The sequence below is a fragment of the Diadema antillarum genome, unplaced genomic scaffold (genome assembly GCF_040938485.1).
Source record: "Diadema antillarum isolate AM-2024a unplaced genomic scaffold, OU_Dant_1.0 seq00001860_RagTag, whole genome shotgun sequence".
Taxonomy (NCBI): domain Eukaryota; kingdom Metazoa; phylum Echinodermata; class Echinoidea; order Diadematoida; family Diadematidae; genus Diadema; species Diadema antillarum.
In genome coordinates this window covers 161,140-179,802 of record NW_027272531.1, presented here as the reverse complement: position 1 = coordinate 179,802, position 18,663 = coordinate 161,140, and the positions used below count along the sequence as shown (strand labels likewise).

Below are 18,663 nucleotides of genomic sequence, written 5' to 3'. Positions count from 1 at the left end.
TAGCTAAACCCTACCACATAATGAAACACCTTTTTGAAATGACATCAGGTAGCAATTATACCCCCCCCCCCAAAGAAAAAATGAATAAAAATTTAAAAGAACCACAAATATAAAGGAAGTGCTATCATGGCAATATCCTGTCAAATCAAAGGAAACCCACCCACTGGTAGGAAGTGGTCATCTGACATCCTCTGACCTTGGATTCTCCAGCCCATGGTCATTTGGGTGGATAGGATTTTTATCAAGCAAAACAGATTTCCGAGTAATATGAGATGGGACGATAACCAAAAACAAGGACTGATGATGTCAACCAGCAGCCATGAATCTCTACTTCAACTAAAGGGAAAGGACAACACCCTCATGTAAGGCCACAAAGTGTCAGCACCGGTAGTCCACTAAAAGATGAACATTCAAATTCCAGCTAACATTTGATATAATGTGAAAACATAACACAGAGAATATCTGACTTCATGCTATGATCACATGAAAAGTAGAGAAAGAAAAAAGTCTGCAATGACATCAATAAAAAGTCATATTACTCTTTGCCTTGTCCAATTTTGTTCAAACTTGCACTGATTGATTTCTTAAGTTTCAGGATTTTTTTTTTTATGATTCACTTGACTTATATCTGATTTCTGTGATCTCATGAAAAGTGAAAAAACCCTTAATCTATGATTAAAACTACATGTTAAAAAGCAGATTTCCGAAGGTCAAACTTTGATGTCATATCAGATGTAAAATAACAAATGTATTTTCTGTGCTGAAATGCAAATGCCTTTTCTTCCCCTTTTTAACTCTCATTCTGTGCCAGAAAAAAAGTTTATGAAAGCTTTGCATCACAAACAAGACTGTACATCGTAAGTGTGAATCAAACACAGTTTCCGAATTTAATGTAAAATGATGTGATCACAATAGAATGGCAGTCTGATATTTCAGTGAAGTTTAATATAGAACATAAAATCAAACTTTGACATCAACTTTGAGAGAGTGAATAACAATGTTCCCAACGTATGCATTTCTCATGTTCAAGAAGCAGTTTTATGACTTGTAGACGCTTGTAAACATTCCTTACATATATCATGTAAAATTCTTGACTTTTATGCAACTATACTTTGATGTTCTTGTATGCAGTCAGCACAAAAGGTACAAATGTTTACCTTTAAGTTCTCTAACGTTGCATCTGTCCCACATCACTCCAGGGTGTTCCATGCCACCCCAAAAACAAAGTTACAAAAATATCATTTATCACATTAATGACAAGAATCATGGATGTTACCAAGTATGGGTATCTAACCAATAACCCCATAACCCCTAGTCCGTAGTCATCAGCATTAGCTGACTATCAGAAACACGTACACACAGAGATACAAGTAACAATAATTGACACCGGAAATATGGCCCACTTCCTCTTGGTCCTATAAAGGCTGCTTGTCAATATTCTGTTTTAATTTATAACTCAAAGCCTAAACCACTAAAAGGTAGAAAGATACATGTAGCCTTCCTAGCTTGGTACTGTATACTGTCTAAATTTTCGTAAATCGGAAATTCCGGACGATTCCGCGAGTGGTTAAATTCGCGATGGTGGAGTCCTTTACTGAACGGAGAAGAGTACACACGTACACCTGTATGTCACATTCACATCAGGGATCAGAGTCAACATTTTCGCGTGTCTTTAATTTCCTGAATAGCACCTGACTCGTAAAATTCGCGAAAATAAAAACCTCACGAAATATTCGGCGTATGCAGTACGAAGATGCAGGTTATGCAACCTAATGCCACAGGAACTTCTCGCACTTCTTGTCAGGTTGTCTATCTTGTCTAAACTTTTTACCTTGAAGAGTTATTGTGTGTGAGCAGCATGTAAACTGTCCATTTTCTCTGAATATAGATAGTTTTGAGACAGTCAAGGTCAATTGCCCTAAATTTGTCACAGATGAAAATATGTTTGATATGGTTAGAGAAAACAAAAAGTCAACAACACCAAAGTGAAGGTGACAAATAAAAAAAGAAGCACACACATACACACACACACACACACACACACACACACACACACACACATACACACACACACACACATATTATAATGTTCCATGTTGGCAATATGTAATCACAGTTTTCTCTATCAATACATGGAATTTCAAGTGTATGAAATTAGACTCACTTTTGACAAATGTAGTTAGAGTAGTAAAGTTCTGTTTACGTGCTCTAACAGAGTTAAAGCAGTAAATAACAGTGAATATCTATATTCTTGAAATCATGAAAACATAGGTGAACTTGCCATGAGAAAATATCTTCACTTGGTAACTAAAGTAATAACACATATAGAACAAAGCATGAGAGTCATTTGTGGTTGATGACCATGAAATGCACAGGAGATTAAAATACAAAGAGACAGACAGATAGATAAATAGATAGATAGAGAGGGTTTGTTCATGTGTGTGTGTGTGTGTGTGTGTGTGTGTGTGTGTGTGTGTTGTATGTGTGTGTGATGTCATGCTGTCCTTTCATTTGTCTATTTTCTGTGTGATTAAGCAGAAATTTTTCAGTATGATCATGTTGATCAAGGTGAATATTTGTATTAATTTCATTGTGAAAATTGATGATGACATCCAATGGAATTCAAATTAAAATATCATTAAAAAAAAAGTGGGTGGGCAGAATAGTGACAGAGAGAGTAGGGGAGGAAGAAAAAAAAATGAGTCATGGGTGAGATTGTGAAAGACAGAGAGGGAGAGAAATACATTTTTCTTGACCAGGATGTGTCGGTGGTAAAGTCAAATTTGCAGGCACTTGCGTGTCAGTGAATTGTATTTCACATGAATTGAGGGATCACTCAGTATCAATTATTACTGTGACCTGCGTGCTGGTATGTGCCGTTTCCAGCTCAACCTGTGGCAGACGTGCTATCAAGTATGTATAATATAACTGATTTCTTTCTTTCACAGTTGTAGTCGTTGCTTTGTTTTGTTTTAAAGCATTACCTACCACTAGCAAAAAAGTCACAAAAATAACATTTTGTACTATGTTATTCAATTTGTTGTTGTTGTTGTTGTTATAATTATACGGTATCTTGCAGAAGTTGAAATCTTCATTGTCTTCATATCGATAACAGCATGTGGCGAATTTATGTCCTTTTTCCTTTGATCTGGTACGGTAAAAGTGGTTTCTTTCGCATACAGATACTTTTGCGGTTTCCATCGATGCCGACTTTTTCGCGTGTGTTTAAATTCGCGGTCGGCAAAATCTGTGAATTCACAGTCGGCAAAAACTGTTTTATTCTGCACATGAAAACCCAAACTATAATCCAATTATTCTTTTATCTATTAAATAGAAATTACAATTAAAGGCAGGCTTACCTGAAATCCCATCTCTCGAGTCCACATGCCTGTACCTACTTTGCCCGGTATCGCTGTGTGTGTGTGTGTTGAGCATCAATGCACTCAATGCGCGGAATCTCCGTGTGTGCATATGTGCGCAATAGCATTGTAACAAGCGGCGAGTTCAAAACATTTTCGCGTGATGTTAAATTTGCGGTTCAACCTCAAAGCCCCAAAAGCGCGAAAATAAAACCACCGCGAAAGAAACCACTTTTACAGTAAACTATTTGCATCAAAGACTGAGAAAAAAAGTTAGATGCAGAAAGGCAACACTGGGAAAGATTTATTGCTGCTGTGAAGATTAGATGATATTGCTTTTTTTCTTTGTTGTTTTCAAACATTTAAAGGACAGCTACAGACATGCTTCCAGCGTTGTGGAGAATATGCCACTCACAACAGCTTTAGAACTTCAGATCTTTAATGTTTCTTGAATTTACAGAAAATGAAGCATTTTTTTGTGTATAATTTATTCATATTACTGGTGTGTGTGTGTGGGGGGGGGGTTATTTGATAAATTTGGCGTTCAGTGATGGACATTTCAATTATCATAACATTCTAAAAGAAAACTATTCTGGTTTCTCATTTTTAGCTGTAAGATATATCATACTTTGATCTACAGATGAGTTACTTTGGGATATATAAGATGGTTTGCAAGAGAAGGCTTACCCCTCTTTTTGGAAAGATTTATAGACTATAGGAAATCAGCTGCACTGTCACACTGCAAATCTAACTTTGCAATCACATTGCAATTTCATTGAAAGAATGCTACCCACTATTCAGAAGAATTACACAGAGTGTTACAAATACTGTAAAAAAAAAAAAAAAATGATGCGGTTAACCCAAATTCAACTAACCACTGCTGTGCGGTCCATCAGACCACAGAGGATCACTTTGAGGTCAGGGTTTCATGATAATGTGCATCAATTTGTAGGAGGCAGCCTCACTACAGCAACCTTGATCATCGTAAGTGAAATTGTAAACCAATGGCCTTTGCTGGGAGGAAGCACTCAGGAACCCAATCCCTACACATTTCCCACTGCAGTTGAATTAGCAAAAGCAACAACTATACAATCAATATTTTGATGATTATGATTTATGAGTCATCTCAAGATGCTAAAGCAGACTGATCTATAGGACTTTACTTTTCAAAATACTGTTAACCTGGTCAATTTAGAGAGCTGTGATCTAAGTTAGATATTACTTTAAACAGTCATTCCTTTACTCTCCGTTTTTTGTTTGTTTGTTTTCTGCCCAACCATACAGAGAATCCAGCAAAACCTCACATGAAGTAGCCCATATAGGAAAGGCTATAACTTTCTGTTCTTTGTTGATCTTCATAATAGCAGAGCATTATGGGCAAAATACTATATACTCCTGACACAGAATTATGTTACACTTTTTGTTTCTTACTAACTTCATAAAGGTCTATGGAAAGCCACAATAAAAATATACTATCCTTTCTCTTATTGACAAGGAAACCTTGTATTCAATCTGATGATGAAGACAGACAACTTTCGAAGGGTATTCTGCTATCTTGGCTATGTTTCCATGTTACTCTCAAAAATAAACTAGGTGAACTTTTGAGACTATATTCCCGAGTATCATCCAGCTTGGATACAAGAGAAAAAAAATAGACTAATGTCCTGAGGTTGTAATGAGTGTCATTTCCCCTTCTGTTACATCTAAACAGATCTTCAATGATGGATGAACTTAATACCATCTCTGATGAAAATCTGGACTCAGTAACAGCTGATCAACTGTGGACTGAAAATGCCACGCCAACATCCGAGTACCCAACAATATACGCCCACCAATATCACGCCGTCATTGTAGCAACAATCGCCTTCCTGATCGGCGTCACAGGGATCATTGGCAACTGTCTCGTACTTGTGGCCATCTCCCTCTCCAAGAAGCTGCAGACATCGACCAATGCCTTCGTCTCCAGCCTCAGTGTCTCCGACTTCCTCACATCCACGATCCTACCGCTTCAGGCTATTGGCATCTCCTCTCAGACCGGCTGGCCCCTGGCCCCGCAGCTCTGTCATTTGATTGCCGCTGTGGGGATCCAGACCAACAGCACCAGCATCCTGACCCTGACAGCAATTGCTGTCAACCGGTACATCACGATCACCAGGAGCCGGAGGCTGCAGCAGCGGATCTACACGCCTCTAGGAATTGCAGCTATGATTGGGGCGGTCTGGGCTTTCCCGTTCTTCTCTCTTGTGATACTACAGTTGTTCCCCAAAACAGGTGGCCTGGTGTATGACCCCGTCTTCAGATCGTGCATATGGGACTTAAACCACCCTGTGAGCCCTGTCTTCCAAGGAATCGCATCACTGACCTTTGTTATCTGCACTATCATCATCATCTTCTGTTATGTTGCCATTTATGTGTTTGTGAGAAGGCATGTCACTGGCATGCAGACAAGAATGAAATCCAATGCAGCCTCAACTGAAACCCTCGAAGCTGATGATGGGGCTGGGCAGGAGATGCATCCCAAGAGAACCCCAAGTGTCAAGCAAATAAACATCACAAAGAACCTTGCTATCGTAGTGGGGGTATTCTTCGTCTGTGTCCTGCCCTACTCCCTAAATCTCTATGTGCGAGAATACTACATCTCAACAGCCTACCTTGGTCTGTTGCTCGTTTTACCAGCAGCTCTAAATCCCTTCATCTACGCTGCAAAGCATCCAGACTTCAAGATTGTCTTCAAGTGCATGTTCTCCTGCCGTTACAGTGACATCCCTAAACCATCAGGGTGCTTGAAAGCTATTTCCCAGCAAGACAATACCACTTCAAGTTCAAAGAATACAAGCTCAGTGTGAAATGTTTGTAGCTTTAAAAAAAGTGAAACAAATGTTGTGTTAACCCAGCTGTGTCCTAATGTGTGTGTCTGTTATAGTTGACTGTACTGAATAACCTTTTTTTTTTCAGGATTCTACAAGAGCTTTTTTTTTCTATGATAAATTTGTGCTAGCATACATTTTCTTAACAAATATTTGAAAGATGACATAAGTTCATCACAAGTCTTGTTTGCATGTTTCATCATAGATTTGTCATGGTAATGACAAAACAGAAATTGTAATCAAAGAATATCAGCTGTGTTCATTGTTCTACTCAAAGTACCACATATTTGTCAAGCATATATCATATTTAACAAATCAAGACTTCAAACTAAGCTGAATTTGTGATCAAGAACCAAAGCTATCGAATGAGATATGCTGTATCATCATATCTATTATTCCTTTGCAAGAGAGAACTTTGTGATTTCCCATCTAAGAAATGATATGCATTGCACTTCTGTTATGGAGGTAATAATTTGGTGTGTTATCAATTTTCATGAACATTGGATGCCTCCAAGAATTCATCATACACAAAAACAAAACAGTGCAAAATAAATAGTGTATTTTGCGCTTATTCAATAATATGTGGGAGTCTTTTTAGCTGTGGTTGAATGAAGTAGTGAACGAGAAATATTAAGCCATAAGTTCTTATTTTTGAGATGTGTATTAGTCTCATTAGACAAAGATTATCTCACCTACACCTATGGTAAGATTTGTAGATACATTGTCGGAAAGAATGGAAATCAAGCTGGAAGTTAGTTTGGATCAGTTTGTACCATTTTGTACCAGTTTGTACCATTTGGATCAGTTTGTACCATTCCTTATAAATGTATGTCAAATGTATGCAGGTAATGCATAGTCCTCATGAATCACAAAATTGATAGCACATGAAAGAAAAAAAAAAAACAATTCTTTCGGATATAGTTCCACCATTGTGCCTTCTGCAGAGCTCCTGATAGGTAGAAAACAAACAGAATAGACAAACACACTGCAAACTTAGCTCTCCTATTAACACTAAAAACCATTATCTGCACTTCTGAATCAGGAAGGGCTTGTGTTCTGTCTGTGGTGCAAGAAGTCAAGTTTGTATACAATGCTGCAAATGACTTTAAAAATGTGTTTCATGTGACCCCATCTAACCCCTCATGCCATCAATCACTGGTTCCGCACATATCCAGTGACAATGGACTGGAGTCGCACGGGGGCTGATTTATCGCGCCATGGAAATTACTGCACGTACTTTCCACGCAGGAGTTGCGTATCTATAACCTAATGATATGTAATGGGAAGGATTAACATAGCTTTTTACAGGTAGCATCGATTTCTGTTATCTTTCCACTGAGATGTCCTATGTAATCACTGGCTGATGTGATATTATATATTCAGTGAAAAGACAGGTGATTACATAAAGCAATGGTACATCACATTTCCATTACAGCTTGGTAATTTTTGAAAGACGCCCTCTGATATCCTGCAAAGTCCTATACAGCTGTATGTAAATGGAAATTCTACTAAGTGTCATATAGATACATGGACAAATGCATCATATTTCTACTTGCTTCTAATCAACAAGAAAGTATTAATGGTCTATGTGTCATTGTCCATTTTGACCTCTTTGAAGTGAATATTTTCATCATTTTTTAAAATCACCACATTTATTCTAGTAGCCTGTACTTTGTGTGTTCATAGTGTATTACAGAAACAAAATGATACTATAAAGATCGTCACAGAAATGTTCTTCTCACATTGTATTTAATGGCATCGTGTCTGTGCTACTGTTCTGGTTCCCACTGACTAAATATCAATTGTTGTAATTAGTTTTGTTATGTTATCATGACAACATGTAGCTGTTCAAGTCCAAACAAAATTGGCCCTAAAATGACACTTCTGTATGTCAATCAAACTGTCTTGCACTTCCATCTACAGTTCTGAAATTACAAATATCAAGACATAAAAGCAGTGTAAAGTCTGGCTATCTCATTCAAACTACATATTGTACCTCAACAAACTTGAAAACAAACACAAATACACAGACATACCATCACAAAAGACAGTAAAAACAGAAGTGGCTTTGCACTGTTCAAGATCTATCATCTCCTTAATGATGATGATGATAATGATAATAATAATAATAATAATACTAATAATAATAATAATAATAATAATAACAATAACAATAACAATAATAATAATAATAATAATAATAATAATAATAATAATAATAATAATAATATAATAATAACAATAATAATAATAATAATAACAATAATAATAATAATAATAATGATAATAATAATAATAATAATAATAATAATGATAATAATAATAATATCATTGATAATAATAGTGGCTTTTTGTATAGCACACAGGTCCACCTTTCTGTGCTTATGGCGGTTCTTTGGGACGGTTTCAATTAGTTATCTTCTGGTATGAGAGTTTACCGAAATAAGTTACTTCAATTACTTTATGCATCAAAGATTAAGACACGACAGTCTTACCTCCCATGACCTTTTTTTTTTTGTGTGTACTATAATTATGAGAAAAGTTCAGACACTAGTGGTCATGGAATTCAAAAGGGCTTTTCAATATCCTGGACATGAGCTAGCTGTGAGATGAACTGTGTCTAGGCCATCAGGTCAAGAGGAAACACTTGTCTGACCATTGAGTTTTAAACAGGCAGTGTTTTGACGGTCAGCCCTAACAACGGTGGTCCACCAAAACTATGTCTGGCATTTTGGTGATGCATTGAGTAAGGCTTGCAGGAAATTCAGGCAAGTGGTTTACAGACATCCTGTCACATACAAATGTATCTTCTATGGAGACCCCAAAAGTAATGTTTGAAGTGGTGGTGCGCAAATGATATTTGTAATACTCTCCTGAAGGCTTTGGTACAAACCCTCTACTGCACACCACCCTCACTTTTATGAAAAAAGAACTGCCACATGCACTTCAAAAGGGCTTGAAACTAACTTTTTTGCTCTGGGGGCCCATTTGGGCACTCAAATTTTTCAATCTGAAATTTAGGTGACCCCTAAAAGAAATGCAGCGGCCCGAAACAAAAAGTGAACATAACAATCCATTTTGAATCTTGTGTACCTGATCGGGCCACCAAAAGATAGCCTATTTGGAAATTTGGTGGCCCGACATCACCTATTAGTGGCCCGGGCCACTGGGCCATTGCCATTGAGCAACTGCTGCCACCGTCAGGAACAATTTTCTTCACCTCTATGGGTAGCTGACTGCGATTCTTCTTGCTTGTACTACCATGGTGGCTAATAGAACCATCTGAGCCATTTATATTTCCAGCCCGATGAAAGATTTCTGAGTCAGACACAATTTCCTAAAATCTGACCATGAGTTTAAACAAAGAAGAAAAATGTAAAATCACTTTATATGTTCACAATAATTTCAGAGAGCCCTTCATTAAGGTAAAACAATGAATAATGACCATTATCTTAGTTTCTATTGTGTACACAGCATTAAGCTCTGTCTGTTCAACAGCCATAGTGTCTTTTCTTGATGATGTGCATGTACAGAGTAATGTCACAGTGCTCTTGATAATATTAAGGTAGAATTCATACCTGAGTATTTCACACTTTATCATCTATGCTGCTTGGTTTGATTTTTCCTCTAAAATCATATCTTCTTTTACTCCCTGCAGCTTCAATTGTCATTTCCAAGGTTGCATTGATAAAACAAAAAAATATGTGCAACTGAGTTCAGAACTTCAAACACAGTTGACCTGCTTGACACGGTAATCATTTACCTGCACCTCTAACAACAGCAATCACAAACTTTCCTGAATACGATAGTAAATATATGAAAGGGAAACTATACATAAAAGACAAACTGCATATTAAAAGTTGTGAAATTTATATGCCTTTCAGTTGAGAGCGATGAAAACCTATTTTAAAAAGCGCCATTAAAATCCCAGGAAACACTGAGGCAGGACTGTAAAGATAAACATAGCCAAAAAGCATGTTCATAGCAACAGAGCTACAGATAACGGGTCCTGTCTTCATATGTAATCTTTATCAAACGATAATCGACGTCCGTAAGCCTCAATGTAGTTGCAAGTGTCCCCCCCTGCAGCCAGCCCAGGGGAAGCTAGCTGTTGGTTGAACTTTAGACACAGTGGGCTCAGTGAAACAGAATAACATGACAGCCAGGGAATTTTTTCACCGAACCCTGATTTATCACTGGACAAGCGATCTAGGGATAGAGAGAGACAGTGAAAGAGCAAGATGGGCAAGGAGATAGAGCAGAACAAAACTATAGAGAGCTCGAGGAAAAGAGATGCGTTCGGGGGATAAAGACGTGAGTTAAGGCTGCCTGGCTGGGAAGCTATTTGCTCGCAAATTGGCTTAATCACTTTATGGCAAATTGAGGCAGACGCGACTCTCTATGCCTGTGAATGGAGCTCAGGGCTGGCTTGGAATAAATAACGCATCAGGAAATCAAGGAGGCACATCTACTGCTTGCGACTGGTTCAGCAAGATCCACCAAAATAAATGACATCCACGCAGTGATGGTTCCTCTCCAAGGAGACACATGTATGGGCGCTGGAAGGATCTCTTCTCTTGGATTTCAACCTCCACTCCACTCCAGCCAACTGAATAGTGTCATTGCTCATCATTACAAGAAGGTATTGACTTTTTTTAACAAGAAGGTATTGACTTTTGTATTTATCTAAGTTTAAAAAAAGTTTTCGTCATACTGCTTATTTTTCTTATTGATCTTAAAACATTATCAAATAATAGAATAGAATAACAAAACAATCCTTTGATAGGTACTCTTGGAGTATATAAGTTCATGTTCTAAAGAACAAGCTGGCATTTGTTTTGGAAAAATAAAACTCACAGAGAGAATAAAACAGCCTCTGAAGGAAAACATTTTTATTCTTGTATGCAGAGACTGGAATGCATAAAATTAAAACAAAAGACTGATTTGTAAAAGAAAAAAGACATAGAAAAGAAAGCAAAAGTGAAGATTGATCATCATGTTTTTGAGATCATAACATGAATGTGTATATATATTCTTCAGGCATAAATGATAGCTTTTCCACTACCACCCACTACAGGAAGAAGGAAAATAGATCATATGTTGTCAACTTGTCTTGTTGTGTTTTGTTTTTTCCTACTGACATGTTCCAACATGACGAAAAAAGATATGTGCACTGTTTCTTTCTTGAGCATATCTTTGAAAGTGACTGAAGGCGGATATGCAAATGTATCTCTCAGCACAGCATGCCTGGCAGTTTTGTATCAGCAGAGTAGCTAGAAAACTTGGACATGAGAGGACCGAATGTTAACCACTTGAAAGTATATATGATACCATAAATTTGTGAAATTGGATCTTGAGGGGATGGCAAATGTGCTGCAGGGGTGATATGTCAGTAGAAAATTTGATTCGCAAAGCATCACTGCTTGAGAGGCATTGGCAAGATGAGTTGATACTATAGCCTTGGGAATTACTCGGCAACTTTTCATCATCAACCCGCGAGAGAACTGAGTTGTCGCTGCGATCATATTACCATGCTGTGAAGCGAGAGGTTGTGTAGATTTGAGGATCACCCCTTCGCCTCGTGTAAGAGAAACCTTCATCTACAAAATCACATGACGGCATTACAGATGAAGCCACTCTAATACCACGTTCCAGTGTGTATGGTCCACGAAAGCATACGAACTCATCGACCCCCCACTCTTTCACTTCGTCCTGGTCATCAGAAGAAACTCATCAAGATCCTCGTCAGTCAACCCCAGTCCGCCAGCACAGCATCACCAATTCATCAATGGATCTTTCTCAAAGACTCTAATTACGGACTTTCACTTCAGCGAATGATTCTCAATACGTCATCCGGTCAAAGGAAATAAGAAGAGAGAGAGAGAGAGAGCTACAGTCTTAGATTTCGCTAATACAGGTAAATAATGATATGGCTCTCTTCACATTCATGTCATTAAAGTTAGTAGGTTTCATTTTAAGATCATAGAGGTGGCATTTAATACGAATGAATGTGAATTGTGTCATTCAGTCATTGGGCATACATCATTATCACAAAACTCCTTGATCTACAGAAGCATGGAAGGAGCATTAAGCAACCCAATAAGATAGGGAAACAAAGTCTGAGATATACAGTTCATATCTCAAAAGAAAAAAAAAGGAAGACTTTGATCTTTGATAGACTTGAATGAAGATGCATAAAGTCACTTTAAATACTACAGTGTGCTACAAGCACATGATGAAGTTGGTTTTTAGTAAAATATCAGCATACTTTGCAGAGTTGCAGCATAAACCCTTGTACATAAGAATGTTTCTCCTCAATAAAATCTTAGCACTGACAAATTGTGAATTGTACGCATCATTCATATCTACCTAATCGTGGCATCTCTACTGATTGGTGGGAAATGCATGTGCAACATCTTATCTGAAGTGTAAAAGAAAAAAAAGACTATCATGTAAGTCATTATGACAAAGCTTTATGAAGTACACATGCGTGTAAAACACTGATTGCCTTGTTTTGATTTGTTTCACTTACTCAAGATTCATTAATATTTCCCAAATTAGCCAAATTGTCAAATTTCAGTTTTAAAATCCTGCCACAGAAATGGCAAGAAAGCTGGCAGCTAGAATATAGATACTTCTAAGAAAATCAATTTTCACATTTAAATAATGTCTAAAATGCATGTAGGGCATTGAACACAATTGGTCAATGAAAAATATGGTAGATTGGAAGTAACACAAAGAACCAAAAATGGCAAAAAGCAAAGATAAAAACTGACAGCTTAAAATGCCTTTTAAGTGCAGACAAGAGGGGTGTAAGATATCAAACTGCTGATTTTTAATAAATCATCAAATTTATAATTTTTCTGCTGACCATTCATTTTGCAATCTCTTGGTGATATTGTTTTTGACTCTAAATTAAAGAGTAGCATAGTCATTAGTAAAAATAACAAGAATTTAACAAGGATAAAATAGAAAACAAACTAGAGATACATACAGCTCATTTTGTACTTAACTTTAAAGAAAAATAAATGAAAAGGGCAATGCACACAGCAATTCATTACAATGATTTTCTATACACCATATTTCGGCTTTTACATTATATGACAGATCAACACACAAGCTGCAGTACAGCTGTCTTTGCCGCTGAATGCATTTAAAACAAGTTCTTCAAGGCTTATCTGTATGCTTAAGATTTACTCTGTAAATTCAACATTTTCAGCACATTTACTTTTTACTCTAACTTCCAAGTGGCATTCCCATTTCCTGATTCTCTTCTACATTTGATGCACACGTGTAGTTAAGTTTATCATTCATATTGTCAGTTGAGAACAGAAGAGCGTTATCTCATTCTAAGATTTTAGCATAAATAAGAATGAAACAATCAATTTACATGAAATAAAAAGCTTATTAAATAAAAAGTGGGTACATTTGAGAGCATTGTTCCACATATTGGTTAAAACAGCACTCTTGTAGTTTTGATTTTCATCATTTCACTGAAAAATTAAGATTATTTAAAATTGATATCATAAAGTAGAGATGAAGCTCTACAATGTGATACCAATGATTTAATACCCCTCCCCCTCCCCAAGAAAAAATTGTGATAACACCCTTCAGTTTCTGAGTTGACGATATGTTTGTTTTGTAAATACAGTATATGTAGCTTATTGCAGGCGGTCGTTTATCTGTAAGTATGTGTACAGGGCACCATTGTAAAGCAGCAATTACACTGAATATGCCTTCCCATTGATTTTAAAGAAAATGTGAATAATAAAGATGGTAATGATAATTGATTTGGGGTTCACTCAATGGCCAGGCCCTGTAAAGAGATTAATCGCACGAAACGGAAGTGGTAATAGTGTACATAAATATTCCCTTTTTCAGGGATATCTGCAAAGATCCTTCTAATCATAATGCTGGTTATACACCAGCAGGATAAACCGGCATATCGTGACATCATTCACAAGAGTTGAGAGGCATGAATTTGCAGCCCATGTAAAATGATACCAACAGTGTCAACTTAACATATACAAAGGGAACGTTCACGCTTCTGCGAAGCTAATGTGGGCCAAATGCCAAATCTTAATTGGTTAACTGAAATTGCTTGTGCCATTTGCAGCCAGAGAGAAGTTTCCAAGAAACTGTCCGTGTATGCTTTGATGATTGCACATGGAACTCATTTATGACATCAGCTCCAAGTGGGCAAAACTTAACTAGTAGTATTATTGATGAAGTTTGATGACTGTTGTAATATACACTGGTTATACTGCAGTGCTTAGCATCATACTAATGGATAGAACATGATCTAAATTCGCTTTGATGCTACGTGTTGTATATGACCAATGTTTTCCCTTGTTGCTGTTACTGAATAAAACCTTCACAAAGCAATCAAATTTAACAGGAAAGAACTATCAATAGCATATAGGAATGTACATATTTTATCACACAAACCATAATTCAGATAAAATGACGAAGGGTCATACTTTTGTGATGTATGGTCACCAAGCACAAAACTACTGACAATCAGAGTACAGGGCATCTTCTTAAAGACAGTTTCAAAAGGTGTTAACTGCAAATCAAACTTATGCAAATAAACATAATAAACAATTAAAACTATAGTCCATGTGATGGCACACCCTAGACAAGCTTATCAGATCTTGCTGCCAGCTCCTATAAAGTTGATTATGTAGAAAAAAAAAAGAAATAATAATAGCACTCATATAATGTTTAAGATTGGCATTTTTAAAAGTATCAATATGAAAAAAAGCTTAAATCAAAAAAAAAAAGAGACAAAGCTAGGAAAACTTTATTCAGGGGAAATATGGCAGGAAAGATTTGTGATTGACATCATCCTCATGCTTGACACGTCTGAAAGTGAAAAGTGTCGGTGAAATGTCATTCCATTCAATAATTAAGCCATTGACCTTCCCACTGGATCTTGAATCACTCATTTAATTAGTAGCCAAATTGCCCTGCTGATGGACTTTGGAGCATGCTCAAAGACCAATTACCGTCTTCCCCTATGTAACAAATGCTCATGACTTATGGCAGAGACGTGAAGCTTGAAGCGACTGAATGTCTGTGTAGTGCAATTAGGCTTGCGCAAACAAACACCCTTGATAAAAAAAAAGGCAGCAAGTTACAGTCCATGAAGGAAAACAGAAAACGAAATAAACTTTATGAATTAAGGTAAAAAAAAGAGAAGATAATTCCATCTCTATGAAATCATTTATGTTTGTTTGGTTATTTTTTCTCTACCTAAATTTATGCAAAGAGGGGGAAGAAGATACAGTTCTCCATTAGCACTGGAAATCTTCAATGAATATTAAATGGGTTTGAGGTCCCACAGACTCTCCATGGAGCTCCTGACATCAATCCACAGTTTTCCACTTACTTTCCCAAAATACGAGTGTCCCTCTCTGTATCAATGCAATTATGGAGGCTGACAGCATGCTACGCTTGTTAAATGAGGAAAGATGGTGTGCGAGAGAGAGGCATATACGTAAATTTGTACATACAGCCTTCAAAAGCTCATCATCACTACCAGCAACAATAGCTGAGAACACCACGCATCCATTTTATAACACCACTGTGCAAAGAGGTGCCAACTTTTATCACTTGATTTTATGAACCTGCCAGAAGAACCGAAGACATTCCATCCCACTTGATCACAATGAGGATCTTTTTATCTCTGAAGCTCCACTGAGGTACAATGTAGATTCCACTTGGATGACCTTCAACTGTCGGCACTTTGCAAGATGCACTTTGGAAGAAAAATTCCATTCAGCGATCATCATCTCCCGACATTTCTTCATAAACAATACAAACAACAGGAGCTAAGTGTTCAAGGGGAGGAGGATATGTCACTTTGATTACTTCTCAGGTTGATTTCGTCGAAAATTTGTTACTGCTCTGTGGTCACTGTCATTTTACTACCTTTGCCTTAGTCTAATAAGAAAAAAAAAGAAAAAAAAATCCTGACTCAACCTGCTATTAAACCGTTGAGTGCTTTTCTGTCCATTCCATTTGCGGCCGATAATAGGTCGAGCAGAATCTGGATGATCGGTGATGAGTGAGAAGAACATCCATTGCCTATCTGGTGGTTTGGATGGGGAGAGGAGGAGGGATTCATACGGGACTCCTTCATATCAGGAATATCATTTCAGCAGTGGGCACAAGCAGAGAAAGGATGTATTCTAACCACCCAAGGTGAGCACAAATGTACTTGATAATCTTTCTTTGTATCCAATGTGATGTTTGAAGGTGAGACTTTAACCAATTGAGGACGAGTCGCGAGTATACCTTTAAGCATCTATGGGAAATGCGTGTTGGAGCAAACTCAAACCGTCCTCAACAGGTTTAATAGAAGTGCTGAGAAACAACAACAGCTACTTGTACCAATTCATTTAACTGAGATAGCTGTGCCATAGAATTGCACTGTGGTGTGGTGTGGTAAAGAATGGTGTGGCGAGATCACTTTAACTCACACTGTGTCTGAACTTTAGCAGTATGCTAGAAGAAGAGCTGGTTTAGTTGGTCCAAAATGGAATGAATTTTGAGTTGGATATCATCCAATCATACATAAATAAAAAAGAAAAAATTGTGTTCTTCTGCATTTTGCAAAAGAGAAGTCTAGTATTCATACCTAGGGATTGCAATGACTTTGAAATCAGTGAATCTACTCTGGTACTAGTCAGCCATTTAACTCTATTGATTTATACTGTAATCAAGATAACTATAATTTCACTCATCCATTCACCCAACTTTAAGAAAAATTGAAAGCAACAGTCAGATCCTATTACAATGCACTTACAGAGGCACTACCTGTTGTTTTTGATGGTGCTCCATTGCAAAATGTTTCCCATGTTAAATTTTTGGGAATAACAGTTGATAATAAGCTTTCATGGAAATTTTGTATTGATAGTATAGGTAAAACTATTTAATGAAATATTGGTATAATTAACAAGATTAAATTTTGTCTTCCTTTGTCGTCCCTGCTTACATTATATTCATCCTTCATACTGCCTTATCTATTTCAAAATTATGGTATTCTTGCATGGGGAAATACATATCAAACACTCTTAGACAAATTACTTCTGTTACAAAAGAAGTTACTCTGTATTATATGTCACACTGCATTTTTGTCTCATACTGACCTGTTATTTTTTGAAAATAAAATATTCAAAATAAAATATTTGTATTTGTTTAATTTAGGATAGTTTATGTATGATTACGATAAAAATAATCTTCCAAATATATTTGAAACAATGTTTCCAAGAAATCTATCTGTTCACAATTATCCAATAAGGCGATCAAATGAATTCCATTTGCCATTTTCTAGAACTTTGCTGGCTCAGAACGCCTTCATTTAGGATGGGACAAAGTATTGGAACTCACTTTCTAACGATATAGTAACAGCAAAAACTTTTGATTTTTTAAAGAACAAATTAAAATCATTTGATTGAAATCTTATGACATACAACTGAATTAGGTTCATTTTATTATCTCAATCAAGTCATCATTTTTGTAAGCATTAATCAATTATATAGAAATCGTTTTCTTTTTATTAGAGAAAAAAAAATTGTCAAATATAAGTCCTAGTCAGATGTTACTGTTATTGTTACGTATAACACTGTGTCTAATCTCTTCTTTTCGTATGTCCGCTCTTCTGCATTCTTACCGGTATATGTACCCATTCCTTCGCAATATCAATCCAGGGTGCATCTTATCATTACTTTTACATCATTAAATCAAGTCAGCTTGCATCCACGATATCACATGTTGTACATGCAGGTCCATTTTTTCCTTTTTTCTTCTTTTTCTTTTTTTTCCCTGTCTTTCCTTCCTTCCGAGGTTGATTTCATGTCAGTTGACATTGGTTTCTTTGATTTTGTTTCATATGTCTGCTTGTAGTTTCATTAAGTCATTATTCGTTCTCTTATGTACTTTCTGAGGGTCCCATACCATACAAGCTTTGTGTTTTAGTGGGACCCTCCATTTCCATTCCAATTCTTGTAATATGCATATTTTGTATATACCTTGAAAAGACTGAATCCATATTGATACTCGTGATCACATGTGTTTTGTTAATTTACGTTTTTGAAATTATTACAAATATGTTCTGTTAATGCAATGTATATAATTTCCCTCTTTATTTAATGTAAATGAAAAATAAAGTTGATTGATTGATTGATTGAAAGCATACATTGGTTTAAAAAGTCACGAATATTCAGGTATTAGATTTACTTCTTCTTTTTTTTTGCTACTCACATGAAGGATTAAACTGCACTCTTAATCACTTTGCGCTCATGTGTATGTAAGTAATAAACATGCCATTCCAAGAATCTTTTTGTAATATTCAGAGAATTGCATCAAATTAATACTACTTTCTCATTCCACCCATATCTTATAAACTAGATGAGGAATTAGATGAAACCAAG

The 18,663-nt window shown here is 36.5% G+C and overlaps 1 protein-coding gene across 1 annotated transcript; it reads left to right on the top strand.

Moving 5' to 3' along the window:
* The first annotated feature begins 5,080 nt into the window (after window positions 1-5,080).
* Window positions 5,081-6,205, top strand: LOC139712805 (octopamine receptor beta-2R-like). The gene has a single exon (XM_071624597.1). It carries the CDS (start codon window positions 5,081-5,083, stop codon window positions 6,203-6,205), a length of 1,125 nt encoding a protein of 374 aa, XP_071480698.1.
* Window positions 6,206-18,663: the final 12,458 nt, after the last annotated feature.